This window comes from Bactrocera neohumeralis, chromosome 5 (genome assembly GCF_024586455.1).
Source record: "Bactrocera neohumeralis isolate Rockhampton chromosome 5, APGP_CSIRO_Bneo_wtdbg2-racon-allhic-juicebox.fasta_v2, whole genome shotgun sequence".
Taxonomy (NCBI): Eukaryota; Metazoa; Arthropoda; class Insecta; order Diptera; family Tephritidae; genus Bactrocera; species Bactrocera neohumeralis.
In genome coordinates, this window is record NC_065922.1 from 21,470,583 (window position 1) to 21,496,633 (window position 26,051).

The 26,051-nt window shown below is 35.5% G+C and overlaps 1 protein-coding gene and 1 long non-coding RNA gene across 3 annotated transcripts in view; one reads left to right on the forward strand and one right to left on the reverse strand.

The window, feature by feature from the left end:
- LOC126759729 (uncharacterized) overlaps nucleotides 1–26,051 on the reverse strand; it is a 170,353-nt gene that overhangs the window by 71,900 nt on the left and 72,402 nt on the right. For both annotated transcript variants that reach the window (XR_007667064.1, XR_007667065.1), the window contains exon 2: nucleotides 6,002–6,383. This is a non-coding gene — a long non-coding RNA (uncharacterized LOC126759729). The remainder of the gene's footprint in view (nucleotides 1–6,001; nucleotides 6,384–26,051) is intronic.
- Nucleotides 6,380–26,051, forward strand: part of LOC126759724 (allatostatin-A receptor-like) — a 64,443-nt gene continuing 44,771 nt past the window's right edge. The window contains exons 1-2 of the mRNA XM_050474765.1: nucleotides 6,380–6,640; nucleotides 21,347–21,980. Coding sequence (XP_050330722.1) covers nucleotides 21,596–21,980 — 385 coding nt within the window. The 5' untranslated portion in view covers nucleotides 6,380–6,640; nucleotides 21,347–21,595. The remainder of the gene's footprint in view (nucleotides 6,641–21,346; nucleotides 21,981–26,051) is intronic.

Below are 26,051 nucleotides of genomic sequence, written 5' to 3' on the forward strand. Positions count from 1 at the left end.
ATATAGAAAAAAGAATAAACAAAGCATACATGGCCTACTATACTTGTAAAAAAATCGTCAACAAGAATTGGGGCCTTAAACCAAGTATAATCATGTGGATGTATACGGCTGTCATAAGACCTATACTTACATATGGAGCTCTGGTATGGTGGCCAGCGCTAAACAAACAATACAATATTAGAAAATTAAATGGAATACAAAGAGCAGCATGTGCGGGTGTTACGGGTGCAATCAGGTCATGTCCGACTGATGCGCTCAATGTGATCCTGCATCAACTACCAATGGACATTTTTATTCACAAAACAGCAGCTATTGCGGCGATAAGAATAAAAGAATTGGGGGGTTGGAATCAGCAGAACTACGGACATAGTGTAATTTTAAAGAAGTTCACTATTAATAAATCAGACTACATTCTCCCAAAGCTGGATTTCAATAGACACTTCCAGGTGAGGATACCATCTAGACGAGAATGGAGAAGAGGTTCAATGGTTGAGGAAGATACCACCTCAATCTATACCGACGGGTCCAAAATAGACTGCGGAGTAGGCACGGGGGTATTCTCCGCTGATCTAGGCATATCTCTCTCTATACGTCTACCGAACTCGGCTAATCTTCCAAGCAAGTACTAGGCATAGAAAAAGCCTGCGCAGTTCTATTAGAAAACCACGGGAATATACATAATGCAACTATATTTACGGACAGCCAGGCGGCCCTCCTGGCATTGTCTTCACCCATGACAAATTCCAGTACAGTTCACAACTGCAAGAGAGCACTAAGCTCAATAAAAAACAAGCTCCAGCTAAACTTGATCTGGGTTCCCGGCCACAGGAACATTTTTGGTAACGAAAAAGCAGACGAGTTGGCAAAGGCAGGAGCTTTCCTCAATGAATCCATGGCGGAGCTAATACCAAGCCCGCTAGGATCGATAAAAGGAGAGATCAATAGACTATCTCAGCAAATTGCAAACAACAGGTGGAAAAACATTACAAAATGCGTCATAACTAAACAATTATGGCCGACATATGACAGGAAAAGAACCAATGACTTATTAAATAGGTCAAGAAAAAGTATTTACAGAATAACAGCTACCACAACAGGGCACTGGCCATTTGGAGAACATGCGTTCAAAATGGGATTGCCCTACAACGACATCTGCCGTGGCTGCGGAGTAGCAGGGAACAAGGAAACAATCTTCCACTTTCTCTGCGAATGCCCAGCTCTAGCACAGATCCGAAACAAAACACTCGGAATCCACCAAGCACCAAACCTTAAATGGATTTCCACCAAAAGCATATCGGACATAAGTAGTTTCATCGAAACCTCAAAATGGTTTGAGAGAGAAGGTGAAACGTAATAGCAGATACAGGAGGTTTTACGAATAGTGTATCAAAATGGCACATCAAGTGCTAATTGAGCCCGATAGGGCTGCACTCCTACCTACCTACCTACCTAGCTATTTCCTGCTCTTAGCAATTTAATTGTAAGTAATAATAGACCTTAGGTCACACTGCAACCTTCATTTATGTGTATAGTGTTTATCTAATTAACAAATGCCTCCACTTTTGCTTTTACTAAGGCCTTGTTACTAATTATGGGTAATTATCAAGCCACAGGCGAGGAAAAGTAATAAAAAGGATAGGGCGACAAATAAAAGAAATGGGGCTGAAAAAATATGCCAAAACTCAAAGGATCGATGTTAATAAGCGAAAAGGCAAAAGGGCAGTTAACAATAATTAATCTGCGATAGTTGTAACGCAATTAGTTAAACAAATATATCTGGAAATGTAATTAATAAAATTATAATTTTTATACTAATATACATTAATGGTGTTGAAAAGAAGACTTCTACAAAATAAAGCAAAAATGCAAAAATTAAATTGTACATAAATATATTAAGTCGTACTTTATATATAAATCTAACCTCACTGATCTATTTATAGGTTGTATAAGTAATTTATCAGAGACACAACGCAATAATTGGTATCAGAAGGAAAGTGTTGATTATAAAGCTCAGTTTAACTTGTTTTTCTTTTCTAGCACGCACATTCTTTGCATGTATTTAATACTTGTAGTGTGCTTTTATATTTTACTTATATTTTCACAACATTTAAAATCTGCCTGCTTTGCAGTTATTTTTTTCCACCATTAACATAATTTGCACACAAGTCTCACATGGGTATAAGAGTTAATGGCATGAAATGCAAACAATTTCCTCTTTAACATATTTTTTTTTATTCCACTATTTTTCATAATGTCTCTGTGGATATTTTTAGAAGCATGAAAATGCGAGGAAATTCCAACTATATTAGTATTTGCGTTGTGCAATGGTAAGTAGTAAAGAGTTTAATTTGACGTGAAAAGTTGCTCAGGACTTTTGAGTCGAAAGTACTTTATGTCCGTCACATTATTCAGCTGGGAAAATGAACTCGTCGCATATATGAAAGCAACATGTTGTTGAATAACGTGCAACGTGACCATGGGTTGTACTTCCATATATTCAATGTACATATGTACGTATGTATATATGTACAAATATATTTATATGTATTAGAATATCAAGTATAATAACACTGCAACGGGAGACTGCAGAGAAAACTTGCATGCACTGTATTCCATAGTCAAACAAACAGTTAATAACCACATTGAACTTGACCGCCATTTGTGCTGACAGTCATATTTTATTTTCCTACAAGTAATGATATATTTCAGTTACCAACAAGTCATTATCTTGTATATGGATCAAGCTTTCAGCGATACTTTGGATAACAATATATTTAACTTCTTCAATACCGCGAAATTATTTAGGAACTTTATTGATGATAATTTTCAAAGAAAAAATGTCTTCTATATTTCCAGCAAACAAACAATATTTTAAAATTTCTATAGGCCTGACAAATCGTTAACATTTCCACCAAAATATGTAGCGTTTGGAAGCATCGTTATCTATATGTATTTTATTTATTGGCTTTATATGGGTCACTCAACATTGCAAAGTGTACGATTGAAATTACAGCTCAAAGCAATTTCCATTTTTCTTTTTTATTTTGCATTCACTTAGACTATCTCTATTAATATAATTCTGCTACTAAGTGCACCGCTATCTGTCCCATGCCACATTACTGACAGGCAAGTAAATTGAATAAAAAAGGCACAATGAGAATTATGGTGAAAGGTCATTGTTTTAGTGCTGCAGCAAGTTACTGTTAGCTTTTATGCAATGGAATAAATGTGTGCCAGTTTGCTGGCAAAAGGTTAGTTTTGCTCAGTAATTTGATAACAGAAAAATGTTACGAGGGCAAATCCTTTACAAAGGGTTCCCATAAGAATGCAATGAAAATGAAGAATGTATATACATATGTGCATGTCAGAATGTAGGCCGCAAGCAATGAAGAATATGTTCAAATGCTGAATATTCTCAGTTACAGTTTTAGTGTGATAAATGAGGATAAACGATAATTATCATCAATCTGATTTATTTACCCACTAGACGCTGGTTACGTATACGCACGTATACGACGTTGACGTTGGCAAACGTTAATGCTAGTTGGCATAATATAATTAATATTAAAAATTTTGTCGTACAATATTCTTTACTTTACAAATTATGTCTCTTAATGGTTTTAGTGCAAAATAAGTTTACAATAATTCGACATTGAGCTGTCCTCAAAATTTAGTTACGACCAACTATTGGATATCAAAAACTAACCCTGAGAATTTAGTATTTAGTTTACTACATTAATCACGGTCACGAGCTTCAAAACCAAACACAGCTCTTCTTAAAAAAGTAAAAAATTCGACTCGCCCTATGACCCTCGCAATACGCTTCATCTTCAAAAGGTTCAGACACATGTACCTACAAATGAGTCCTAAATAAACGAACTTTAATTGCGAATGTGTGACAAATTCGATGAAAAATTAACAATGGGTTTAATTAATATTTAAAATCCAATTAATTACATTAAGCCAACGTCAACATGTTCAAATTTTATGGAAAAGTTTGTTGAACAAATATTATGGAATATATGAATATATTATCCCATAATCGCTGAGGTAAAGGTAAAAAATAAGCATTAATCATTACAGTAATGTCCTTGTAGCGCTCTGTTTAGGTACATCAGCAGAAACACGATTTACAAATATTTGTTAAAGTGTTAAAGTGGGATAATGGAAGTACCTAGTTTGCAACTTTTAATGGCATATTAAGCACCCTCGTATTTAATTAGAAGAAACAAACAGGAATTAAAATATTGTTCTATATTACAATATAAACCTGGAAAGGTCACATTTATTAGGCATTATGAGAATAAGTTTGTATAAACAAGTATATACTACTTACTATCACTATTGTGATACATTTCTTTTCACTTCTTGTTAATGACATAATATAATGGAAACTTTCTAAAAGCTAAGCCTCAAATAATTTTTAATGTGTGTGAAGCTCTCATGGAAGCCGAATATCAGTCCACTCAGATAACAGAGCGGTGATACTGACGGTAGAACTCATTAACAATGCGTTCAGGGTTGGTCGAAGAGTACCTAATCTCACTATCAATAGCATCGAGTGAATAGACTGGTATGGATGCCAGGCCATAGCGGTATCGCAGAGAATTGCAAAGGTGATGAGCTATCCTGTTGTGTGCTTCTATTAGATAGCTGGACTTCGCGGCAGCCAAAGACTTTTGGCCCAAGTTCGCTGGCAAGAGATCTGCTGATATTTTTAGCTTTAATATCAGCTATAGATAGAATAGTACCATATAGGTACGGTCTCATTACATGTATGAAAGAAAATATTTTAGGCAATATATGCTTTTTCATACTTTTAAAGGAAAAACTAAATGCAATGACTTTTGTAACTATTCTATCTAATCACCCTGTATAAAGTACATATATAAGTAATCAGAAAACGTTCAGACTCAGCTGATTAAAACCAGCTTCGATTAGTATATAAAAACAGCTCTCAACAGATACATACCAGTTAATTCATTCATAAAAATTTTGCATGAGTTGGGAAACGCGCATGAGCTCTTCAGCAGAGAGACTCAGCTTTTACTATGTAGTACAATATTATATATACGAACCTTACCCACTTGCTACGAATAAAAGCGAAAATTATCATGCAACATGTGGTTGTCTGGTACTGCCAGCAACATGTTTATAAACAATGTATACACGTTTATTTAAGACATTTAGCTTCTTTTCTGAAAAACTGCTATTATGGGCAACAAATAAATTTCTTTGATGAGAAATTTGTACGGTAAAGGTACTTAAATAAATGAAAAAATAAAAACAACAACAAATAAGTAGTTATGTTGTAGAAGAATTTTTTTTTAAATATAATAGTTGATTTCGTGTTATTATAAAAATATATTTAAAAAATGCTGAAAAGCTCTATAGCATACGAAACAAAGCCTAGTGTCTTCATACGTTTTTATGCCTATGAGAATATCTAATTTATTAGACATTATCTCAACCCAAATTTGCTTTTGAAAACATTCTTAAAGTGCAATAAAAATGAATAACTTTCAAATATTGAGACTACATTAATTCAAAGACGTCAATTATTAAAATAAAATATAGGAAATATTCCAACACTTCTTATTATTGCAAAAGTATTTCAATAAAATATGCACTTGGTAGACTTCCAAATTTTGTAAACAAATTAGTATACAGATTTTCCTATATCTCACAAAAATATGAAAATATTCAAAGTGACCTCCTATGCTATTAATGTTTTGTTTTTGTAGTAGGAGGAAGCATGAAAAGCTGGAGTGCGGGACATTAATCCACTAAAGCTAACCTACTTTCATCTCATGTCTCTCCCACAGGACCACTTCTACATATTTCTTCATGAGAGATAATGTATGTATGTACTTTATAAATCCAAGAAACTCTTGTATTTTACCTCATTTATATTTCTTCTCTTTTTCAAGCTACAACCCAGCACTCAACAGAAGAGCATATTCATTACAAAAAACTCAAATCAGAAATAAAATGTACTCACCAATCTCTTTATAAAGCCAGATTTGAGTATCATATCTTCATCTCGTTCCACACTCACACTTGCAGTCTTTCTCTTCGTAGTTACCACTCAAGCGCTCTGTGTTCTAAAGGATATGTGGGAAACATGCGCGTCCCAAAAGGACTCTTTACCACACGTAGTCCTTACTTCAAATGTGTTTCTGCTGCATTATTTAGTTTCTTTTCGTTTGTCTCACTAAGCGGATGTGCAAGGACTAGTTAGCGGTAAAATTAATATCACACAAATTAACAACTCGCTGAAGTAATTACTATTCAAGTACAGAAAAAAAACAAATTACAGCTATTCGACACATTCTCGGCGCGCGTGTTGACTTGGCAATTTGAAAGTGAATACCCTGAATAACCTGTAAATGAAATGGAGAAAATTTTAATTTAGATTGAAGTATTATAATAAAAGTTGGAGTAAATGTGTATAAGTGAATAAAAGTTGTACTTAAATTTAATTAATACTGTGGATTAAGAAAAAATATTAAATGTTAAAATAATTTAAAAAGCAAATTCGACTTATTAAAAGTAAGAAGTGTGTGCCAGTTCAACTCTAACGTAGCAGTCGAAAACTGCTTTTAAATTTCTGCATCAGTGAAGGCACCACAGTTTTTAGGTAATAGTGGTTTTTTATACAAAAAAAAAAATAAAATAAATCCAGTATCAAAATAATCCTAGTGAGCTTAGAATAATAAAATGTCACTTATATGACAAACTCGGTAAAAAAAATAGTGAAAATTTTATAATGTGTATGATTTTATTATATTTTTTCAAAAAATAAAAATGAATTCAAATATTGAAAAAATAATAATTTCTAGTAAAAATAATTTTGAAACAATTATACTTCTTTAACAATAAATTCAGTATCATAACAAGTGATAATAGTAAATGATTTATACTTTCAGGTCTAAGTACATAATAGTAAATTGGGACTAATATGACAAACTCGGAACATATGTATTTTTTTGTTTTTTTTCAAAAAATAAAATATGAATTTGAATACTTAGTTAAAAAAAAATATGTTTCAGTATAAAGTTTTAAAACAAAGATAATGCTTTTCTAAATATCTTTGGTGCAGAAATTTTCCTTAGACTAAACAAACTCTTCCACTGTTGCTCTTTATTTACCTACAAAAATTAGCGCCTTTGGCTTACTTTCCGCTGGCGGTTGATTTTCTTGTGTAATCAATACACCCAAAATGCGGCGAAGATGGAAAACTTTTTGTTTTTAGATTACCCAAACTTTTTACTGCATTTGAACTGATTGCTTGAATGTACACGAGATATACATATATATAATAAATATATATAGAAGCAATGTGAAACCACTTAGTATTTGGTATTAAGAAAAAAGAATGCTAAGATGAGACTTAGTTGAAATGAAAATGTTGCCGAAATGGATTTATAAATCCAAAATATTTTCTTGCCTTTCAGCCGTATAACAAACCACATTGTACATAAATACAAGAGAAAATTTGCTAAAAACTTATTAGAAAATGATGTGAAAATTCATTAAATTATTAAAGAAAAGCAAACCATTTTCATATCCAACATACATATGAACTGTTGTCAAAACTTTCAACATCTGCTGTCAGATATAACCAATATACATATAACCATTTTATAGCCAAAACTCACTTTTTTCCAATATCAGTTGTTTCTATGATATCATTTTTCGTACGCCTGTAAACTTATGAAAAGTGTATGCACTTGACCAGGTCCTTTCATCCTTTCGTTAAGTGGAAATTTTCTTCACACATCTTCCTTATATACCTATAAAGTATTTAAATATTAACGAAACGGAATGTGTCTTTTTATTTTATGTGCCAATACGAATTCCTTTTCATAGCACTTATAAATCCAATTTGAACAAAAACAACTCTCTTAAAAAATCACGTAAAATTAAATGACGCGACTCAACGGATCTTATGACACTTTGCGACTACTTATGAATTGTTTTTTACCTTTAAGCTAAAGTTAAGTGGTATATAGAGTGAAGTGTTTTAGTGAATGAAGTATGTGAAGAAGAACATGAAAACAAGGGAATACCTTATAAAACCAACGAAATACCAACAGTAGAGTTAAACAAGTAAGAAAGTGCTAAATTCGGGTGTAACCCATTATTTTATACAATTCCAACTAGCAAGAATAAAGACGGCGGAACTCCTTCTGGAGCTGGCAAAGCTATTTAGTTATTGAAATACAAAACATGTTGCTTTTAGACATCGCTTCTTTGATGAAAACATGAATAAATTACAATCAAATTTGGTATCTCCTTGACTTATATCGAAGACTCGAATTTATCTATCTTTGCTAATACAACATATTGCCACCTAAAATGCAAAAAAATGCAAAATAACGCAATATCACTTTTCATAAGTTTACAAGTGAAGGAAAAGGAATATAATGAAAACCACTGATATTAAAACAAAATGTCTGTTTAGGTTATAAAATGGTTATATGTCCGTGACATAGTGAGTCGTGAGTAATAAAAAACTCAATTTCCAATTTTTTTGATAATACCGTGTTTTGCATTTTAATTGACGATATATTACAATTCACATGTCACAGACTAATAAAATGCTCACAGGGTTTCCTGTAAAGGTACCTCACATACAATCTCCAATCATATGGAATAAAGTCAGTCGGATGTTCGAAAATCCTAATATTAGTTATATGGTGGCTAGGGTCACGTTTTCTCCCATTTTAGCCACATTGAAAGTATTTTTTTTTTTTTTGACACACAGACATTATAATATATGAAAAGGATCTCTGACTTTCAATTATATATCTAAGGGCGTTATTCGTACAAAGTTTCATCTCGTTATATTAATTGCATTTGAAAGAATTAAATGGAATTTAAATTTCTATTGTATTTAAAGTAGGCGTGGTTACAGTCGAATTCGTTTATTTTCACGCTTAAACATTCAATTGTCAAATAAATACCCACCGATTTTCATTGAAATCGGTCGATATCCTGATATATGTGATTTTATCTAATAGTGGCCGGTGCCACATCCATCGTCCTATTTTGACACTGGATAAATCCCTCCTATAAAGACCTCTCATACCATTTCGGGCAAAATTTAAATTTTAGTTATTGATTTATCGCGCTGTTAGTCGTTTTTAACCGTAATATGAGGAGTGGGCGGGCTTATCATCCGATTTCATCCATTTTTATAGTGCCGTTGGGACTCCTTAATTGTTTTGTCCTACGCGAATTTGGTTGTTTTAGCTTTAATTATTTGGAATATTTACAATAAACCTATTAGAAGGCGAACCATGCCTACTTTTTAAAAATTTTTAGCCTACAGCCTTCTGACACTTTATAAGCTTTCGTTTAATGACGTATTGTGGGCGTGGCAGTGATCCGATTACGCCCACCTATTTTTTATTGGTGGTAATACCGTTTTAACATAAAAACATTGTATGGGATTTTAACGACTCTGTATTTCAGTTTTATTTTTTTTCACGCAATAAACATAAAGTAATTTAAGTTCTATTTATATTTGTATTGGAAAATTTGGAATATTTAGGTAAATTTTGCTGTTGTTGTTGCTATTGTGGCGCCTGGTTTACTTTTGCCCAATAAATTGTCAAACAAAACAGGTGTAAAAGATTATTCTCAGTGCTGTTCATGCTTGTATAAGTGTGTATGAATGTAAATATTTCAGAAAGTCCAACAGCTTTTGTATTGCACAAATGAGTATATGGCACTTGACACTTGGCAGTTACTATTGCATTTAAATTTTTAGTATTTTATTTTCGAAAATATGTTTTTCAGAACGTATCAGACTAGATCTCAAAGCATGTAAGTTACTATGCAAATACAGCAAAGCATATGTATATACAAACATTAAACTCAATGACTTTTACTGCAAATGCTTTTTGTTTGCTTTTGAATTTAATTGCGGTTTATAAGCCACTTTAAATAGTGAAAGTAAAAATTGCATTTGAAAACTTTTCTAGGAAGCTTTTTGTGTTAAATAACAGTATTTTACCAAACACATGAGCATACTCAGTATTGCAGTCTGCACTTTATATGAATATGCATGTGCTACTAGAAGCCAGCTGCCCAGTGAGCACATGCAAATTAGTAATAAATTATAATAAATTTAATTGCATCTACGCCATACAAGGTCTTTCGCTGCAAGCACTTATAAAGCATAATTTAGTAGGAAAAATTTTGCTCAGCGTCTGAAAAACAAAACCGTGTTTCTTACTCACAAAATAAAGAGGAGGTTTGTTTCTGGCGGATGGCATTATATATGCGATTGCAATTTTTCACTAAATTAAAGCTAAAAACACTTTCCTCAAATTAAGTGAAGCTTTAATGATTTCGCATAATATCTATAACGACCTTTAGCGCCAACTTGAACTGGTGGAGCTTATTTACATAATTCGGTTTCACTTCAAGCAAATTAAAAAAAAATATTTATTTTAAAAACTATCACTTTACTTGCGGCTGTAATAATAATATTATAATAAATAAGCGAGCGTTTACAATTACAATTATGTAGGTAGCGCACGGCGTATACGTAACCTAGACAACTACCCGAACTAGGTGTTCAGAGCAGTTAGTGAATCATAAGAAGCGTTTATAAATTTACGCGAGAAATTTTCCTTAATATGCATTAACCTATCAATTTGTACGCTTAGAGTTACACTTTTAGGAGATGCATTTTTTAGCGACAAAATTTGGGATTTGTGTACAGTTTCTTTGAAGAGTATGGTGTCAGCAATTTACAAAGCGACAACTGTTGAATATACTTAAACTATTTGGTTACATATTTGAAGAAAACGGTTCAAAGACACAATACACGTTACTTGAACCTTTTAATGAACCGTTAGCACACCCGTGTATACATATAAATGCGACTACCAAACACAAAGTTTACGGTGCGTATACGTAACTTCCTTTGCACGTTAGAACTAAGATAATGACTAAGGGGAGCATGGGTTCTCAATTCTAATGGAATATTTCAATATGAGTACTATAATGAGCAAAAAATAGTTAGACTTTGTTCATATTTATTAAATTTTTTATTTATTTTCCAAATCTATGTCTGCTCAAAGTAATCCCCTTGGCCCCAATACACTTGTGCTATCGTTTTTTTCCAAACCTCGAAACAGTTGTTAACGTGAATTTCTGGAATAGCCTTAAATCCTCATAGCGATTTACGTTCAATGACCTCAATTGACCTAGACTTTGAGTTTGCTGAATAACCAGAAGTCACATTGAGCTATCATCATCAGGTAAATCAATCGGTGGTTGCGATATGATACTGGTTGAAAATTTGGCAAAAAACTCACAAAGAATCTATGCAGTATACGACTGTGCTTTAGCGTGGTGCCAAAACCAAAAGTTATCGGCCGATAATTGAGTGATTCCGGCCTCTTTTTATACTCTCGCAACAAAGTTGCTAAGGAGAGTATTATAGTTTTGTTCACATAACGGTTGTTTGTAAGTCCTAAAACTAAAAGATTCAGATATAGGGTTATATATACCAAAGTGATCAGGGTGAGGAGTAGAGTTGAAATCCGGATGTCTCTCTGTCCGTCCGTCCGTCTGTCCGTCCGTCCGTCCGTCCGTGCAAGCTGTAACTTGAGTAAAAATTGAGATATCGTGATGAAACTTGGTATGCGTATTTCTTGGCTCCATAAGAAGGTTAAGTTCGAAGATGGGCAAAATCGGCCTACTGCCACGCCCACAAAATGGCGAAAACCGAAAACCTATAAAGTGTCATAACTAAGCCATAAATAAAGATATTAAAGTGAAATTTGGCACAAAGGATCGCATTAGGGAGGGGCATATTTGCACGTAGTTTTTTTGGAAAAGTGGGCGTGGCCCCGCCCCCTACTAAGTTTTTTATACATATCTCGGAAAATACTATAGCTATGTCAACCAAACTATAGAGAGTCGTTTCCTTCAGGCATTTCCATATACAGTTCAAAAATGGAAGAAATCGGATAATAACCACTCCCACCTCCCATACAAAGGTTATGTTGAAAATCACTAAAAGTGCGTTAATCGACTAACAAAAAACGTCAGAAACGGAAGAAATTGCAGAAGGAAGCTGCACTCAGGCTTTTTTTCAAAATTGAAAATGGGCGTGGCCTTGCCCACTTATGGACCAAAAACCATATCTCAGGAACTACTAGACCGATTTCAATGAAATTCGGTATATAATATTTTCTTAACACCCTGATGACATGCACGAAATATGGGTGAAATCGGTTCACAACCACGCCTTCTTCCAATATAACGCTATTTTGATTTCCATCTGATGCCTTCTCTGTATAATATATACATTAGGAACCAATGATGATAGCGGAATAAATCTTTACACAAATACGGTATTTGAAAAATATGTAAATGACGGATAATGAAATATCGATTATCACTTTATCATGCGAGAGTATAAAATGTTCGGTGACACCCGAACTTAGCCCTTCCTTACTTGTTACGAACAACTTCGCTCAAAAGATACATAACACTCAAATAGTATTTCTTGTTGACAGCTGGACCGTTCTGAAGAAATTTTGATTGCACCACACCCCGATAATCGGAAAAATCGTCAAAATAACCTTGTTTTTTTTTTTTATTTACTTTGACACGTTTTTTTCGGCTTGGGCTCGCCTTTGCCACTACATCCGGCAGATTTATTGTCTGTTCCTGGTCGTAAGTATGGATCCAAGACTCATCGCCAGTAATAACACGTTTCTTGATAGCCTGGTAGTCGGAAAGCACTAATATACAGACCTTATCGGCTATCAATTTTCGCAGGAAATTCTAATTAAAAAGTCTTACTATTTTTTGCCACATACTGCAAATATTAACGAATGAAACGTGGATAAAATATTACACTGTCTTTTAATTTAATAATTAATTAGTAAATTAATATTCATTTAAAATGGAAACAAAAACTACCGGCACTTGTGGAAGGCAGTGCAAATTGCTTTCATAATTAAATAACAGATTAATTACTTAATACAATTACTGAGTAAACCGCGGGATAAATGAATTCTGTCGTTTGCAGTTGATTACATGAGCAATTTAATGTAAATATATTTTGTTTAATAAAATTTTCAAGCGATTATCATTTATTTACTTTTTGAGTACAACCAGACAATTGTTTGGTTGACAAGAACACAGTGCCGTAAAAGTACTAAAAGTTTCTTAACTCTTTATAGAATTATGTGGGAAAAATAATGAAGCAAAAACTCAAAAATTGAAAAGCTTTAAGAGGGTTAAACAATTTTTTTGAGGATAGTGACCAAATACTTAGAATTTTTTTATAAACGTTCAGTTAATATGGAAGTAAACACCAAATTCTAGATTAATTTTTTAGTTAATAAGTCTTTCGATCCAATCAGCTTTTCTCGTTCAGAGTTAGATAACGCGGGTTTTCCAATATGGCCAGCCACAGTGTATTCACATCGTCAGAAGCTCTGCCATTTATATTTTCGCTCTTTATGTGAGATCAATGGACCCCGGCAACAACACGATAATTGCTCCTATGTTAATACACAAATACACGTACGTATTAGCACAACTGCAACACTTCTTTTGCTTGTCAATTATACTTAGTCGAGCAGCTTTTCATTTACTATATATATATGTTTTCACGTACACTACTTTACGAGCATTGAAAACGGTACTTTTATAAAAGCAACTGCCAGCTTATGTAACTGCTGAAAACTCGTCCACAATATATTTTAGAAACTTTGCACATTTCTTTCCCGCCATTTGCTGCTGAGCTCACATCGAAACGTGATGGCAACTCATTGATTATGCAAATGGGAATTTTAAAACATACTGACATACATTAGTATGTATATTTGTAATAGAAAGTGCGTTTGTGTTAGATGTAGATGTAGGCGTGCGTAGGTATGGTGCTGTTATGAATTTAGTTGAAATAGTTTCTATTTGAATTTTAAAACTTTTTGTATGCCTTTATCACTGCAGCATGAGAAATTTTTGTGAAACGATAAAATGCATATGCATTCTTATTTCACAAAAACAATTCAAGTAAAATATTATAATTTCATTAAAAGTGTCAAATTCAAGGACTTTTAACGAACTTTGAACTATAACTTTGTTTAATGGAAAACTCAAAATATTTTTTCTGGAATTTATGGAGAAAAATGAATATAGTTTTTTGGATGGAATTTGTTTTAATATAATTGAGTTAACATGAATACATGAATAAAGTATTCATGATATAATTTTTTCAGCAAAGAATGCAATTTTGTACGCTTTTTCTGCCAATTACAAAGATTTCACTACTCTTTTTGTCATGCATGCTAGAAACGTTTATTGAACTAATCACAAAAGTAAATTGCATTCGGATTAGGCAGTACCTTTGTTCTACCATTAACAATGTATTCGTAAACCATCCACAATCGTTTGCTTTATTTGTCTATTTGCTGAAAATAGACATAGAATATTTTATGATAAATGATACCAAGTACCACAGATGTTGCGCAAAGACAAGGAACCCCTTTGACATGCCTTAGAAAATGTAAACATATTTTTCAATTAAGAAGGGTCATATATAAGGGTTTTTCAATAAGAGGGCTGCAAAAGTTGTTTGGGTATGAATGAAATTCTTTATTCCCGTGAAAGTACATTCAATGCCATTATGTATGAAACTCGATTTCTTTGGCCACCACAGGCTCGCTTTCAGAACCCAATTTGCGATGGTTTTCAAGCATAAATCGGCCGATATTGATGCAATTTCACGTTCCATATTCGTAAGAAGTTCATCAATTGTATTTAGCTTGTTGGCATAGACTATGGACTTGACGTAGCCTCGCAGGAAATAGTCTAACGGCGTCAAATCGCACGACCAAGGCGGAAAATTGATTAGGCCATTTCGTGATATAACACGTTTACCAAACTTGGTTTTCAATAAAACGATTCTGACGTTCGCTGTGTGGCATCTGGCACCGTGATGTTGGAACCACATAATGTCCAAGTTCATATCATTCAATTTGGGCAAAAATATTCGTTATCATTGAGCGGTAGCGATTCCCATTCACAGTAATGTGCCGGTCTTGATCATCACGGAAAGAGTACATCCCGACGCCGGCTCATAAAATGCAGCAAGCCGTAAGTTTTTCGGTATGCAACGGTGACTCATGGAGTACGTATGGGTTGCATGTGACAAAGCCATTCAGCCAGAAATTAGCTTAATCGCTGAAGATGATTTTTCGATGAAAATCCGAAACATTTTCATGTTGTTGCTCAGCCCACTTCACGAACATACGACGATTCTGGTTGTCAAGCGGCTTCAGTTCTTGCGACAATTTGATCTTGTACGGATGTGGGCCAAGATATTTTCACAAAATTCGCCACAACGACGTCACATAAATGTCCAACGTTTTAGAATGACGTGTGAGAGACTGATTTGGGTCTTTCTCAAGGTAGCTGCTAGCGACAGCAATATTCTCGACGCCTTATTTTCTTTTACGTTACTTTTTATTCGTGTTCACAGAGCACCGTTTTTATGTTATCTTTTTTAGGGCTAGACACGAGTCAGTCACCATTATAAGCACTTTTATCGGTAAAGCCACCTCTAAAAGTGGCTTGGCACACGAGATAGGTGACAATTGTTGTTCTACACTTTGAATTTTGGATATTTAAGTGGCAATTTGACAAGAAGAAGAGGAGAAAATAAATTAATATGCTCACTTATTTATTAAAGTTCACATATATATACACATGTGCCTGTTAAAATACCCCCACCAATTGTGGCAATTAAAGGAATAATCAAACTATGAGATAAACTTACACAAGAAAAGCAATTTCCGGAGTGAAATCGTAGAAGTTCGCACACAATTTTAACAGAATCAGTGAAGCAGTCAAAACACATGAGTTTCTCTGTTACATAACATATACACATTCATGTTTGCATGTGTACCACTATGTAGTGCTAGAGATGCGCATTTATGCGAAAGTGTTAATTTACAAAGATACTTGTATATCTGTTTTCAACTATGTATATAGCACATAAATATATGTAGCGCTATATATCAAGTATTCGTGTTGACTTTTGCACGCACTATCACCTTAAATAAGTAACCGCGTGCTTTAACCAGAGTATTCTGGTGCCGACGATCTGTGGCATCTTCTCCGCTAGGCAACCGAATATTTCACCACTTTATCTATGTGTTATGAACACTTGGCTGACCACTAATTGGTGTTTCCGCTACAACAGAATTCGCGACAAAAGCATAAGCACTAGAAAGCATACGCACACATGCGCATAATTAAATATAACGCACAACCAATCACATTCGTTTGAACATATGTATGTTTAAGTCTGCGTACTGAAAATAGGTAAGGAACTCCCTAGACACTGGTTTATAATTGTTGGTATATGTACTTGTGTTGGATACCTCTTTTTCTTCATTACTGCCGTAGTCAAAGCTTACGTACTAGTTACAGCCAAGTTAAAAACAGCACGCCAGCCGTTTCAACCAGATCCGTCTCCACCAGATCTCTCCAACAGATTTCTCCAACTCGTACAGCTCATCGTTCCATCGAATGCGATATTCGCCGTGGCCAACGCGCAAAGGACCATAAATCTTCGGCAGAACCTTTTTCTCGAGAACTGGTGACGTCGTCCCATCAAATGTTGTCATCCTTCACGCCTCTGCATCATACACAAGGACGAGGATGACTAGTGGCTTATAGAATTGGTCTTTGTTTGTCGAGAGAGGACTTTACTTTTCAATTGCAACAACTTCACAGTTTTAACTGTCAACAGTGACGTGCGAGCCAAGTCGCGAATACGATGACTGTTTGTTTGATGACAGGAAATATTTCGTCTTGCTATACACTCTTACAGAAGATTGTAAATTCTTAATTTAGCTCTACAGCTCGTAATATTTTCTCCAACATTAGATTGAAGAAGTCACGCGATAGGCAGTGTCCTTTTCTGAAGCATCACTTAGTATCGAACGGCTCGAACAGAGCCGTATTAACTTTGCGGGGAAACCAAATTCAGACATAGCGGTATAGAAGCGGTTCCTTTTCGTGCAGTCGGAGGCGGCATTAAAATCGACAAAAAGATGATGTGTGTCGATCTTCCTTTCACGGATCTTTTCCAAGATTGGGCGCAAGGTGAAAATCTAGACGTACAAACGGTTTGTTGACAGTTGACTTAAGTAACTCCAACACTACGCTTGATAAGACCTTATATGCGGCCCTTTTTTCGGATTAGGCAGAGAACACTTAGGTTTCAATCAACGGGCAAGCTTCATCCGACCATATCTTGCAAAGAAGCTGATGCATGTGCTTTGTCAGTTCTTCTCGGCCGGTAAGCCTCTCCCGCCTTATTGTTCCTCCGGCGTGTAAATGCTATTCGAACCTCATCATAGCCGTCCAATGGGTCATCGTCAACGAGTGTAGAAACGGGTTCGCCATCTGCATATATTACAATTTCCCTACCGTCCAGCACGCTCAAGAAGTGTTCCCGCCATAACTTCAGTATCCTCTGAATGTCAGCCTTAAGATGACCACTTTGGGTTCTGAAAGAGTATTCGCTGTCTTGAAACTTTCCGTTAATCGCGTCGCATCTTTTCGTAGAATTATCGAGAATTACCTCTTTGAATCTAGGTTGTTATTATTCAGAATATGTTACTGTTAAATTTTGCTCTCTGACCAAAATTTCCATATTTCGAGCTAAAATAATAATTTCAGCAGCAACAAAAGTCCCTTCATTATGCTTCCTACTAATTTTGCACCTAGTTAGTGCTCGGCAACAATTTAGTTGCTGCTATTATGTGAACTAGTGTGTATGGCCAGCATGATGTACGTTGATTCATGTTTCAGTATAATATATCAAGGTAGACCTAAATTGCATATGTGAACCCGGCTATCAGCGAGTGTAACTAATTTATTCATAGATGGAACTCGCCACTGTGATGAACAACGAAATGGCTTATTGAAGTCATTTGTAATTAATTAATGTGTAATAATTTTACAGGAAGAGACCAGGTTTCTAAAATTGTAGTATGTTATAATTGCTCACTTGACACTTAAACGGTATTTCTACAACCGAACACAATGGCTATTTTCGGCATTTGGAAAAATTTGCAGGTGACATGACGAAGTGGCCATAAGCTTGGAAAAGAACTACACAGAAATTTTATTCCAATAAAAAAAAAACACAAAAAAAGCAAACAGCTACAAACATATAAAAGGAAATAAATCTACAAATATGTCTCCACTGAACCTAGAATTTTTAATATTAAGCGTATACAAACAATTTTTGAAGAAACTTATGCAAATGAAAGTTGGGCGGCAATGAAATTCAAAGATGTGTAAATAAAAAATGTTTTACATGCAAAATTTCGCAGTGAATTCTTTTTAATTTTTTGTCACACAACGCTTTGGGCGATTCTTGTCTACCTCTATTTACCTAAACAACAAAGGCAACAAAGAACATAATAAATGCATGACGGAATGCCAAAAGTACAATATTATTTACTTTCTTGGATTTTTTTAATTCAGATATTATCTATTCGTGTATATCTTCATTTGTGGGACTCAAAACAGTGGGAAGAAAATTTATTTTATTTGGCGGAATTTTTGTATTAATTTTTATTATTACAATGTTTAGTATTTCTTACATTAAGTAAGTTCATTTTTACTGCCTTTTTGGTTGCACTACAACTGCCTCAAACATTTTTGGTTCAAAATGTAATTAAATACTACAGTTTCCTTTAAAAAGTAATTTTGACGCAATATGCGGAGTACCAACACATATACACATATTCAAACAACAAATAAATGTAAATGCTAATACCCTGCTTAATACCACAAGTATGCGTTACATGCTACGCATTGTGTATGTTAAGAACAAATGAGAAAGCGAAAAGCTCAGCTGTCATCGGAGCAAACGCGAACAATGAAAAGAAGATGACTAATTGAAATTGTTGAAATTATTACATCGAAATGACAGCTGAGCTAAACCGATGAAGACAATGAGGCAGCAAACAATTAAATTTGCACGCGCTTATGTGAAAGACTTGTAAAATGTCAATCATTTCACTCAAATGTGCGTCAACAGCAGCCACTAAAAATCACAATAAAATCCGCAGCTTGCTCAATTTGCGGAGGATTTTTTGCACAAAAAGGATGTGTAGAAACGCACTGGCAACAATTTAATTATTTCAACGAACACACATTCACACTCCTCACACTCGTTTCTCTACTCCCGCTTTACTACCAAACATTGTGAAATTATATAACCAAATACATAATAATAATTTTAAGGCCAGTATAAATCTTCCTAATATACTTTTCAGCAGATTTTTCAACAAGGAAGGAGTGCCCCTAGATATGTAGATAGATTGTGACCTACTACACCCTCGTCTGTTGTCATAAAAGTTCATTTAACCCACTTGAATAAAACAGGCTTAGTAAAGTACTGGTTGTGATGTGTTCTCTCACTTTCTTATTTGTGCAGAGACACACGAGCCGCGGTCACAGAAATGACACAGATCTGTGGTACAGTAACCTAACTGTACAAACACCCTACCAGGTTGTTCAATAAGTTTTATCGTTTGATAAGAAAAACACATGTTTATGATTCAACATAATCTTTATTAATCAGTATAATCCCCGTGAACATGAATTGACTTGCTCCAACGATCCTCCAATCTGTTAATCCCATCCCTGAAGAGAGAATTCGGAATGTCTACAAAATACGCGTCAACAGCCGTTATGACCTCTTCATTTGATGAAGAACAGGTTCACACCACTCTTTAGCCTCTTGTTTTGATTCAAGATCATGGTGATAGACCCAAGTCTCATTCATAGTGAGGATACGACGCACAAAATTCAATTTATCCTTTTTAAAACGCTCCAAATGTTGCTGAGAATGTCGCATTCCAATGTGTTTTTGTTTCCATTGTTAGCAAATGCGGCACCCATTGTGCACACAGCTTTTTAGAATCCAAAATTTCACTTAAAATATGGCTCACACTGCTAATGAGATGTGTAGAGCCTCTACTAAATCTCTCTCAGTCAATCGACGATCTTCCAAAACCATATCCGGTATTTTGGCTATGATTTCTGGTGGTGCGCTTTTTATACGTCCTTCACGTGGATCGTCTTCAAGGCTTGTACGACCACGTTTATATTCAGCAACCCATCTTTCTACTGTTCTAATTGTAGATGAACAATCGTTATACGCTTTTAACATTCGTTCGTGAATTTCTTTTGGTTATGATGGTAAAATATATAAGAATTTTATTACTGCAAGCAACGCCCTTTCTTATCGAACGACAAAACTTATTGAACAACCTGGTAATTTCCAGTGACCTAAAATTTCACCAGTTGCCTTAGTCCGAGGGAAAATTACCAAATTACATCTATGCCCAGGGATCCATGATAATGATTTTTTTTTGTTTTGTGTGGCAACCTTATTAAGCAGTACCATCGTTGATTTGAATTCAAGTGACATATTGCCGAAAGTTACGCTTGACTAATACAGCTAATGACAATACGTTCCTTGTGAAATTTTTCTGTAGATATCTCCACATTTGTAAACAGCATAGACCTGAGCTTAAAAATATTTAGAAACCTGCTCATGGGTACTGACAGTTTGGTGCATGAACCTATTATCCGAACCCCAATTTTATCTGCAATTTTCGTTCCGCCTGTATAACATAACACGATGCTTCTGCGGATGTACACCTTGGAAATAGTTCTAGGGAAGAGTCCCTTCAGTAGATTCTCCCTAATGACACTATGTTTTTAAACGTTTACAACGCTGTAGGTGTGGAGGTAGCTTGGAAAGACCTCCATGGATCATATCCTTTTTCTAAGCCTCCAAAAGTGGTCGTTGGAAAAATATTTCCTTTAAATTAGAAGCCCAAGATGGAAATAAATGTTTTTTTAAAGGCTTCGAAGAGGTACACTACCTAATCGGTATCGTTGAAGCACTGTTTTATTACTATTTCCTTCAATACTTTTCAGCCTATGAATATGTATAGTAAAACAGCACAACATCAATATAACTACAAGAATTTGTCATTTGGAACTATAAATTTTTAATTACTTCCACCTCCGTACATTTATTAATACTGATTAAAAATGAATGAGTCCCATTAATCTCCAGCGAAATTTATTTTTAGCGTCCATTGCAATATTTAACGTGACAGTGAAAGTCAAAATATATTTATTGCCTATATTCGTTAAAAAAATATTTATAATACCTACGTACATTTATTGATAGCACGATTTTATGCCTCTTAACACAAGATTAATTTTATTTACTGCTTTCTCCCACGACTTTTCTTCACAGAAAAATAAAATTGGATAACATAGAACCAAACAAAATCTGCCTTTCACACATACTACCGAAATTTGTCGCAATTATCAATTCTGGTCACGACGCAAGCCCGACGAGAAACACACAACCAACCAAGCATTGAGTTTCGGCGCTCTAACGCTCCCACTATCACAAATATCTTTAGGCGTATTTTCGCATTACTTTGTGCCCAAATGCAAACAAAGCACCATCAAATACGAGGAATACACGAGTAAACGAAATATGCTGCACAATCAGAGCGTCGCGCCCACACTGAGTCCGACGGCGCCTGTTATGGTCGCGCTGACAACATCGTTCGTTGTACGCCCGACAATGGCAGTGCTACCGGGAGTCTGCCCGCCCAATTGGACCAGCAACAACACCTACGACTGTATTAACGCGACCATGGACAATGGTGTGGGCTTGGGAGGCACTAGCGCAAGCTTCACCGGATTCCCTGGACAAGATGGCGCAGCGGTGGGTTATGATGGAAATTACTCTTTGCCACGGGATGGTCTATTCGAATTTGAAATGGACCCATTGGAGCACGTTGTGTCAACCATTGTGCCCGTATTTTTCGGCATCATCGGCCTCGCGGGCCTTTTGGGAAATGCGCTCGTCATTTTAGGTGAGTACAATAATGTAAATCAAATGTGTGCCGCATACAATATGTGCGTACGTGTGTTGACTCACTGAATCTATTTGCTTGTGCTCATTTGGATAACTGACCTCGCAAACACTCATATTTATGTACCCATATGTTTGTATAGTTAACAAATGAGTGTAGGCAGTGGGTGTGCGAGATAACAGCTTAATGGATTTGTGGTTGCCAGCCCAAATCTAAAATCAGTGAAAAATATTGTTCCGCTCTGACTGTGTTAAATTTGTAAATTTCCGAAAAGGTTCATGATTTGCCATAATTCTAAGAGTTACTTTTATGTTGCAACCATAAAAGATCTGCGGTTTTTGCACGGCCATTATAGGAATCTCCAATGAAAATACAATATTAATGGATATAACTATTTAAAAAATTCACTTAATGAAAGGATAATCATTCTTAAATTGTTACTAAGGCGATTCTCTTGCTCTTCCAAAACACTTGCACGGTTTATGGATTCCAAAGTTGTCTACTCCAGCAATTGCGCAATAGCAAAACACACGTAAAATATCAAATTGTCTCAATTTCGATAAATACGTTATCTATTTTGTTGGTTACCAAAGGTTTAGGTGTATTTAGTCAATAGAATAATTTTATTATAGCTGACTTCGATTCCCATTTCTCTACCGATAACTTTCTTCTTGTCGAAGGTAAAAGCAACAACATCCAGTTCCCCATTGTCTATACCTTAAATCACAAATTATTCTCAAAAATTAAAAAGAAAATAAAAATGAAACTCCAGAACACGAACGAAAAATTACGCAAACTTACGTTCCGTAAAGAATGTGTTTGGGGCTTTCGCTCAACTTATGATCAGCATAAACGATCCACTGAGCGTACTATTCGCAACACCATCACCCACCTTGAGTCCAGCATTAATTACTGGATAATATTCGACAAAGTAGAACACGTCCAGCACGCAGTGAAGAAAATATAGCAACCTTAGCTGAGAGTGTACGCGAAGACCGTGGAGAGTCGATTCGGAGCCGTTCGCAGCAACTCGGACTGACGTATAGAATGACTTGGCGCGTTTTACATCGAGATCATAAATAGAAAGCATACAAAATAAAGCTTGTGCATGAACTGAAGCCGCTCGAATTTTCAAGCAACATTACTTCACTCTGTGAGCTCTAGAAAAGTTTCAAGAAGATTCGAGGTTTCCGAGCCAAATTTTTTTCAGCGATGAGGCCCACTTCTGGCTCGATGGGTATGGAAAAAAGCAAAATTGCAGTATTTGGGACAAAAAGCAACCTGAAGAGATTCAAAAGCTAGATGAGCCATCTAAAACGTAACCGCGGCCAACATTTGAAAGAGATAATTTTCAAAAAATAAATGATAAAGAATGTTTTTTTCGAATAATAATAAACATTCCCCATTTTTTCTTAAAAAAAATGTAGGGAAACACGAAATGGGTTGCCATCTACATATGTTAAATAAGAAAAAACATTATAAATAGCCAGTTAATAATGACTTTTAGTTTCAACGATCTCCGGTTAACCAGATGGAATCGATTCAAGTGAAGAAATTAACTATTCGCGAGTTACCATTCTTAAAAACGCCCACAACTTTTAATGTAGTGGATTCCAAATGAAGCTCTAATGGTCTGAATTGCCAACAAGCCTCTCAATGGAACGAGCTACCTCGGTGCAAAATGGTTTGGAATAACACAAAATTCCTATTGGCACTCGATATAAGAAACTGTAGGAATACGAACTGGGCACTTTCCTAGAACTGCAGGAAATACCTAGAGCAGGAAAACAATGGAGCATCTCTTGTGCACTCTTTCCGCATTGGCAAGACTACGCTGTAAGCATCTTGGTATGATACTCGGGAGGAGGTAAAGAGTCTTTTAAAATTCCCGTCCAGCGCAGGCATCCTAAAGAATAACTACTCCTCATGGACCTAGTAACTGAACTCCATCTAGTATAGTAAAGGGCCAAAAATGGTATATGCGTGACTCATTGGCCTACTGGATTAATCTAACCTAACCCTAGTTTCAGAACTCAAGTGAACTCTATGATATAAAAAGAATAAGAAAACGAAACGTTAAAGATTCGCAACGGAACTCTTGCAAATTAGTCTCAACCAAGCGTGTGCACTTCCAATATTTATTCCAACTTTTACCATTACATAGATTCCAATAAATCATTTAAAATGGTAAAATTTTAAAGAGCAACTTAAAAAGTATTATAAAATGAAACCAAATTATTATCCCTCGGTCTTTTAATTTCTTCCGTTCGCAATCAGCGTTACTCGGCAATGAATGTTGCAGTAAAATATGTGTAATAAAAGGGTGCTTACGTAAAACGCAGGTGTAAAACTGTAGCAAAAGTGTTCAGGGGTGTTCAGGCGTGTACAAGCGTGCCGACGTTGAGGGCTCTTCAAGTCTAGAATCTACAAGTACTCAGCTAAAATAGAAAGCATACTACGGCTTGAACAACTATCAGCATGTGTGCGGTATATGTATACTCATGAGCGCATATGTACATGCTTGAGTACGTGAACGGGCTAGTCAGGTGTCAGGCTGCAACAACCGCGCTTTGTTGAGCACCTACGTTATTTCGGAGGCAAGTGGGAAGTCAAGGCCATACAGTAGTAGTAGTATCTTTGCAATTTCCTTTTTTTTTGCAAACCACTTCATGCAATAGCCATTGTGTCTTGAAATTGCATGTACTACAACATGGTTTATCGACTAGCCTCGTACTTATCACAGTTGTTGTTTTCTTCCATTCAAGGCAAACTTTTGTTGTAATTGTATACTTACGTTCACACAAGTATATAAGTTTTATATGTACAATTGCAGCTTGAAAAGTCGCAAAATATACCAATCGAAAATTTGGTTCAGATGACTTCAAGGGAATTACCTTTAGAAAGGAACTCTTCATTCACCATAAAACTATATTTACTACAAAGAGAATAGATATTCAAGCATGTCATGTCACATTCAATTTTAGATCTTATTTAAGCGTCTCAGACTATCTTATCCTTATACCATTGTGTCAATGAGCCAAAGATGGATTTATGGTCACAAACCAGCACTTGCAATTCACACAGCAATTCCGAAAAGATGTAAGTGTAGCTACAAAGTCCATCAAATTTTTGCTAGGTTACTGAATTTTTTTCCTTTCCAAGGAGAAGCCTGGGTATAAATATTACTCAACGAAGGGCATTTAAAAACAATTCAGGAAAGTGCATTGCGTGGAATGAGTTTAGAAAGCCGGTGAAAGCCAAGGAAAGTTAGTAAATACAAGAGAGATCTCGCCAGAGCCATAGAGTTACTAGGAAATCCGCTACGGAACGCGGAGACCCAGTGAGAGCTCGGGGAAAGGAAAAATACCAATAAGAACTGACACGATAACACGATACAATGACAGCAAAGTAGGGTGAGCGAGAGCAGGTGATGGCCGGCAAAAAAAAAACAAAATAGAGCCAATGAGAAGGTCAGAGAGCCGGGCAGAGGCTATAAGGGCAATAGTAGCCACTGAAAGGCAATAAATGAAGGGTGGTGAGAGGCGAGAAGAAACACTATTTTTAAATTAGGATGCAAATTTACCAAATTCGAGCGCAGTGAAAGCGGAGAAGAGCCAGTCAAAACCGGGGAAACCCAGCGAGTTCAGTGAGATTCCATAACAGGTGATTTAAGTAAAGGTAGTTTTTAATATTCTAATACTTAATATTCGACCGAATAGACCACGTCCAGCATGCAGTGAAGAAAATGTAGCAGCCATAGCTGAGAGTGTACCCAAAGATCGTCGAGAGTTGATTCGGCGCCGTTCGCAGCAACTCGAACTGACGTATGGAAGGACTTGATGCATTTTACGTCAAGATCTTAAATTGAAAGCGTACAAAATACAGCTTGTTCAAGAACTGACGTCGCTCGACCTACCCAATCGACAGCGCTTCACTCTATAGGCTCCGGAAAAGTTCCAAGAAGATCCGCGGTTTCCGAACCAAGTTTGATTGAGCAATTAGACCCATTTCTGAAACAATGCGAATGTAAACCAGCAAAATTGCGCATTTGGGACGAAGATCAACCTGAAC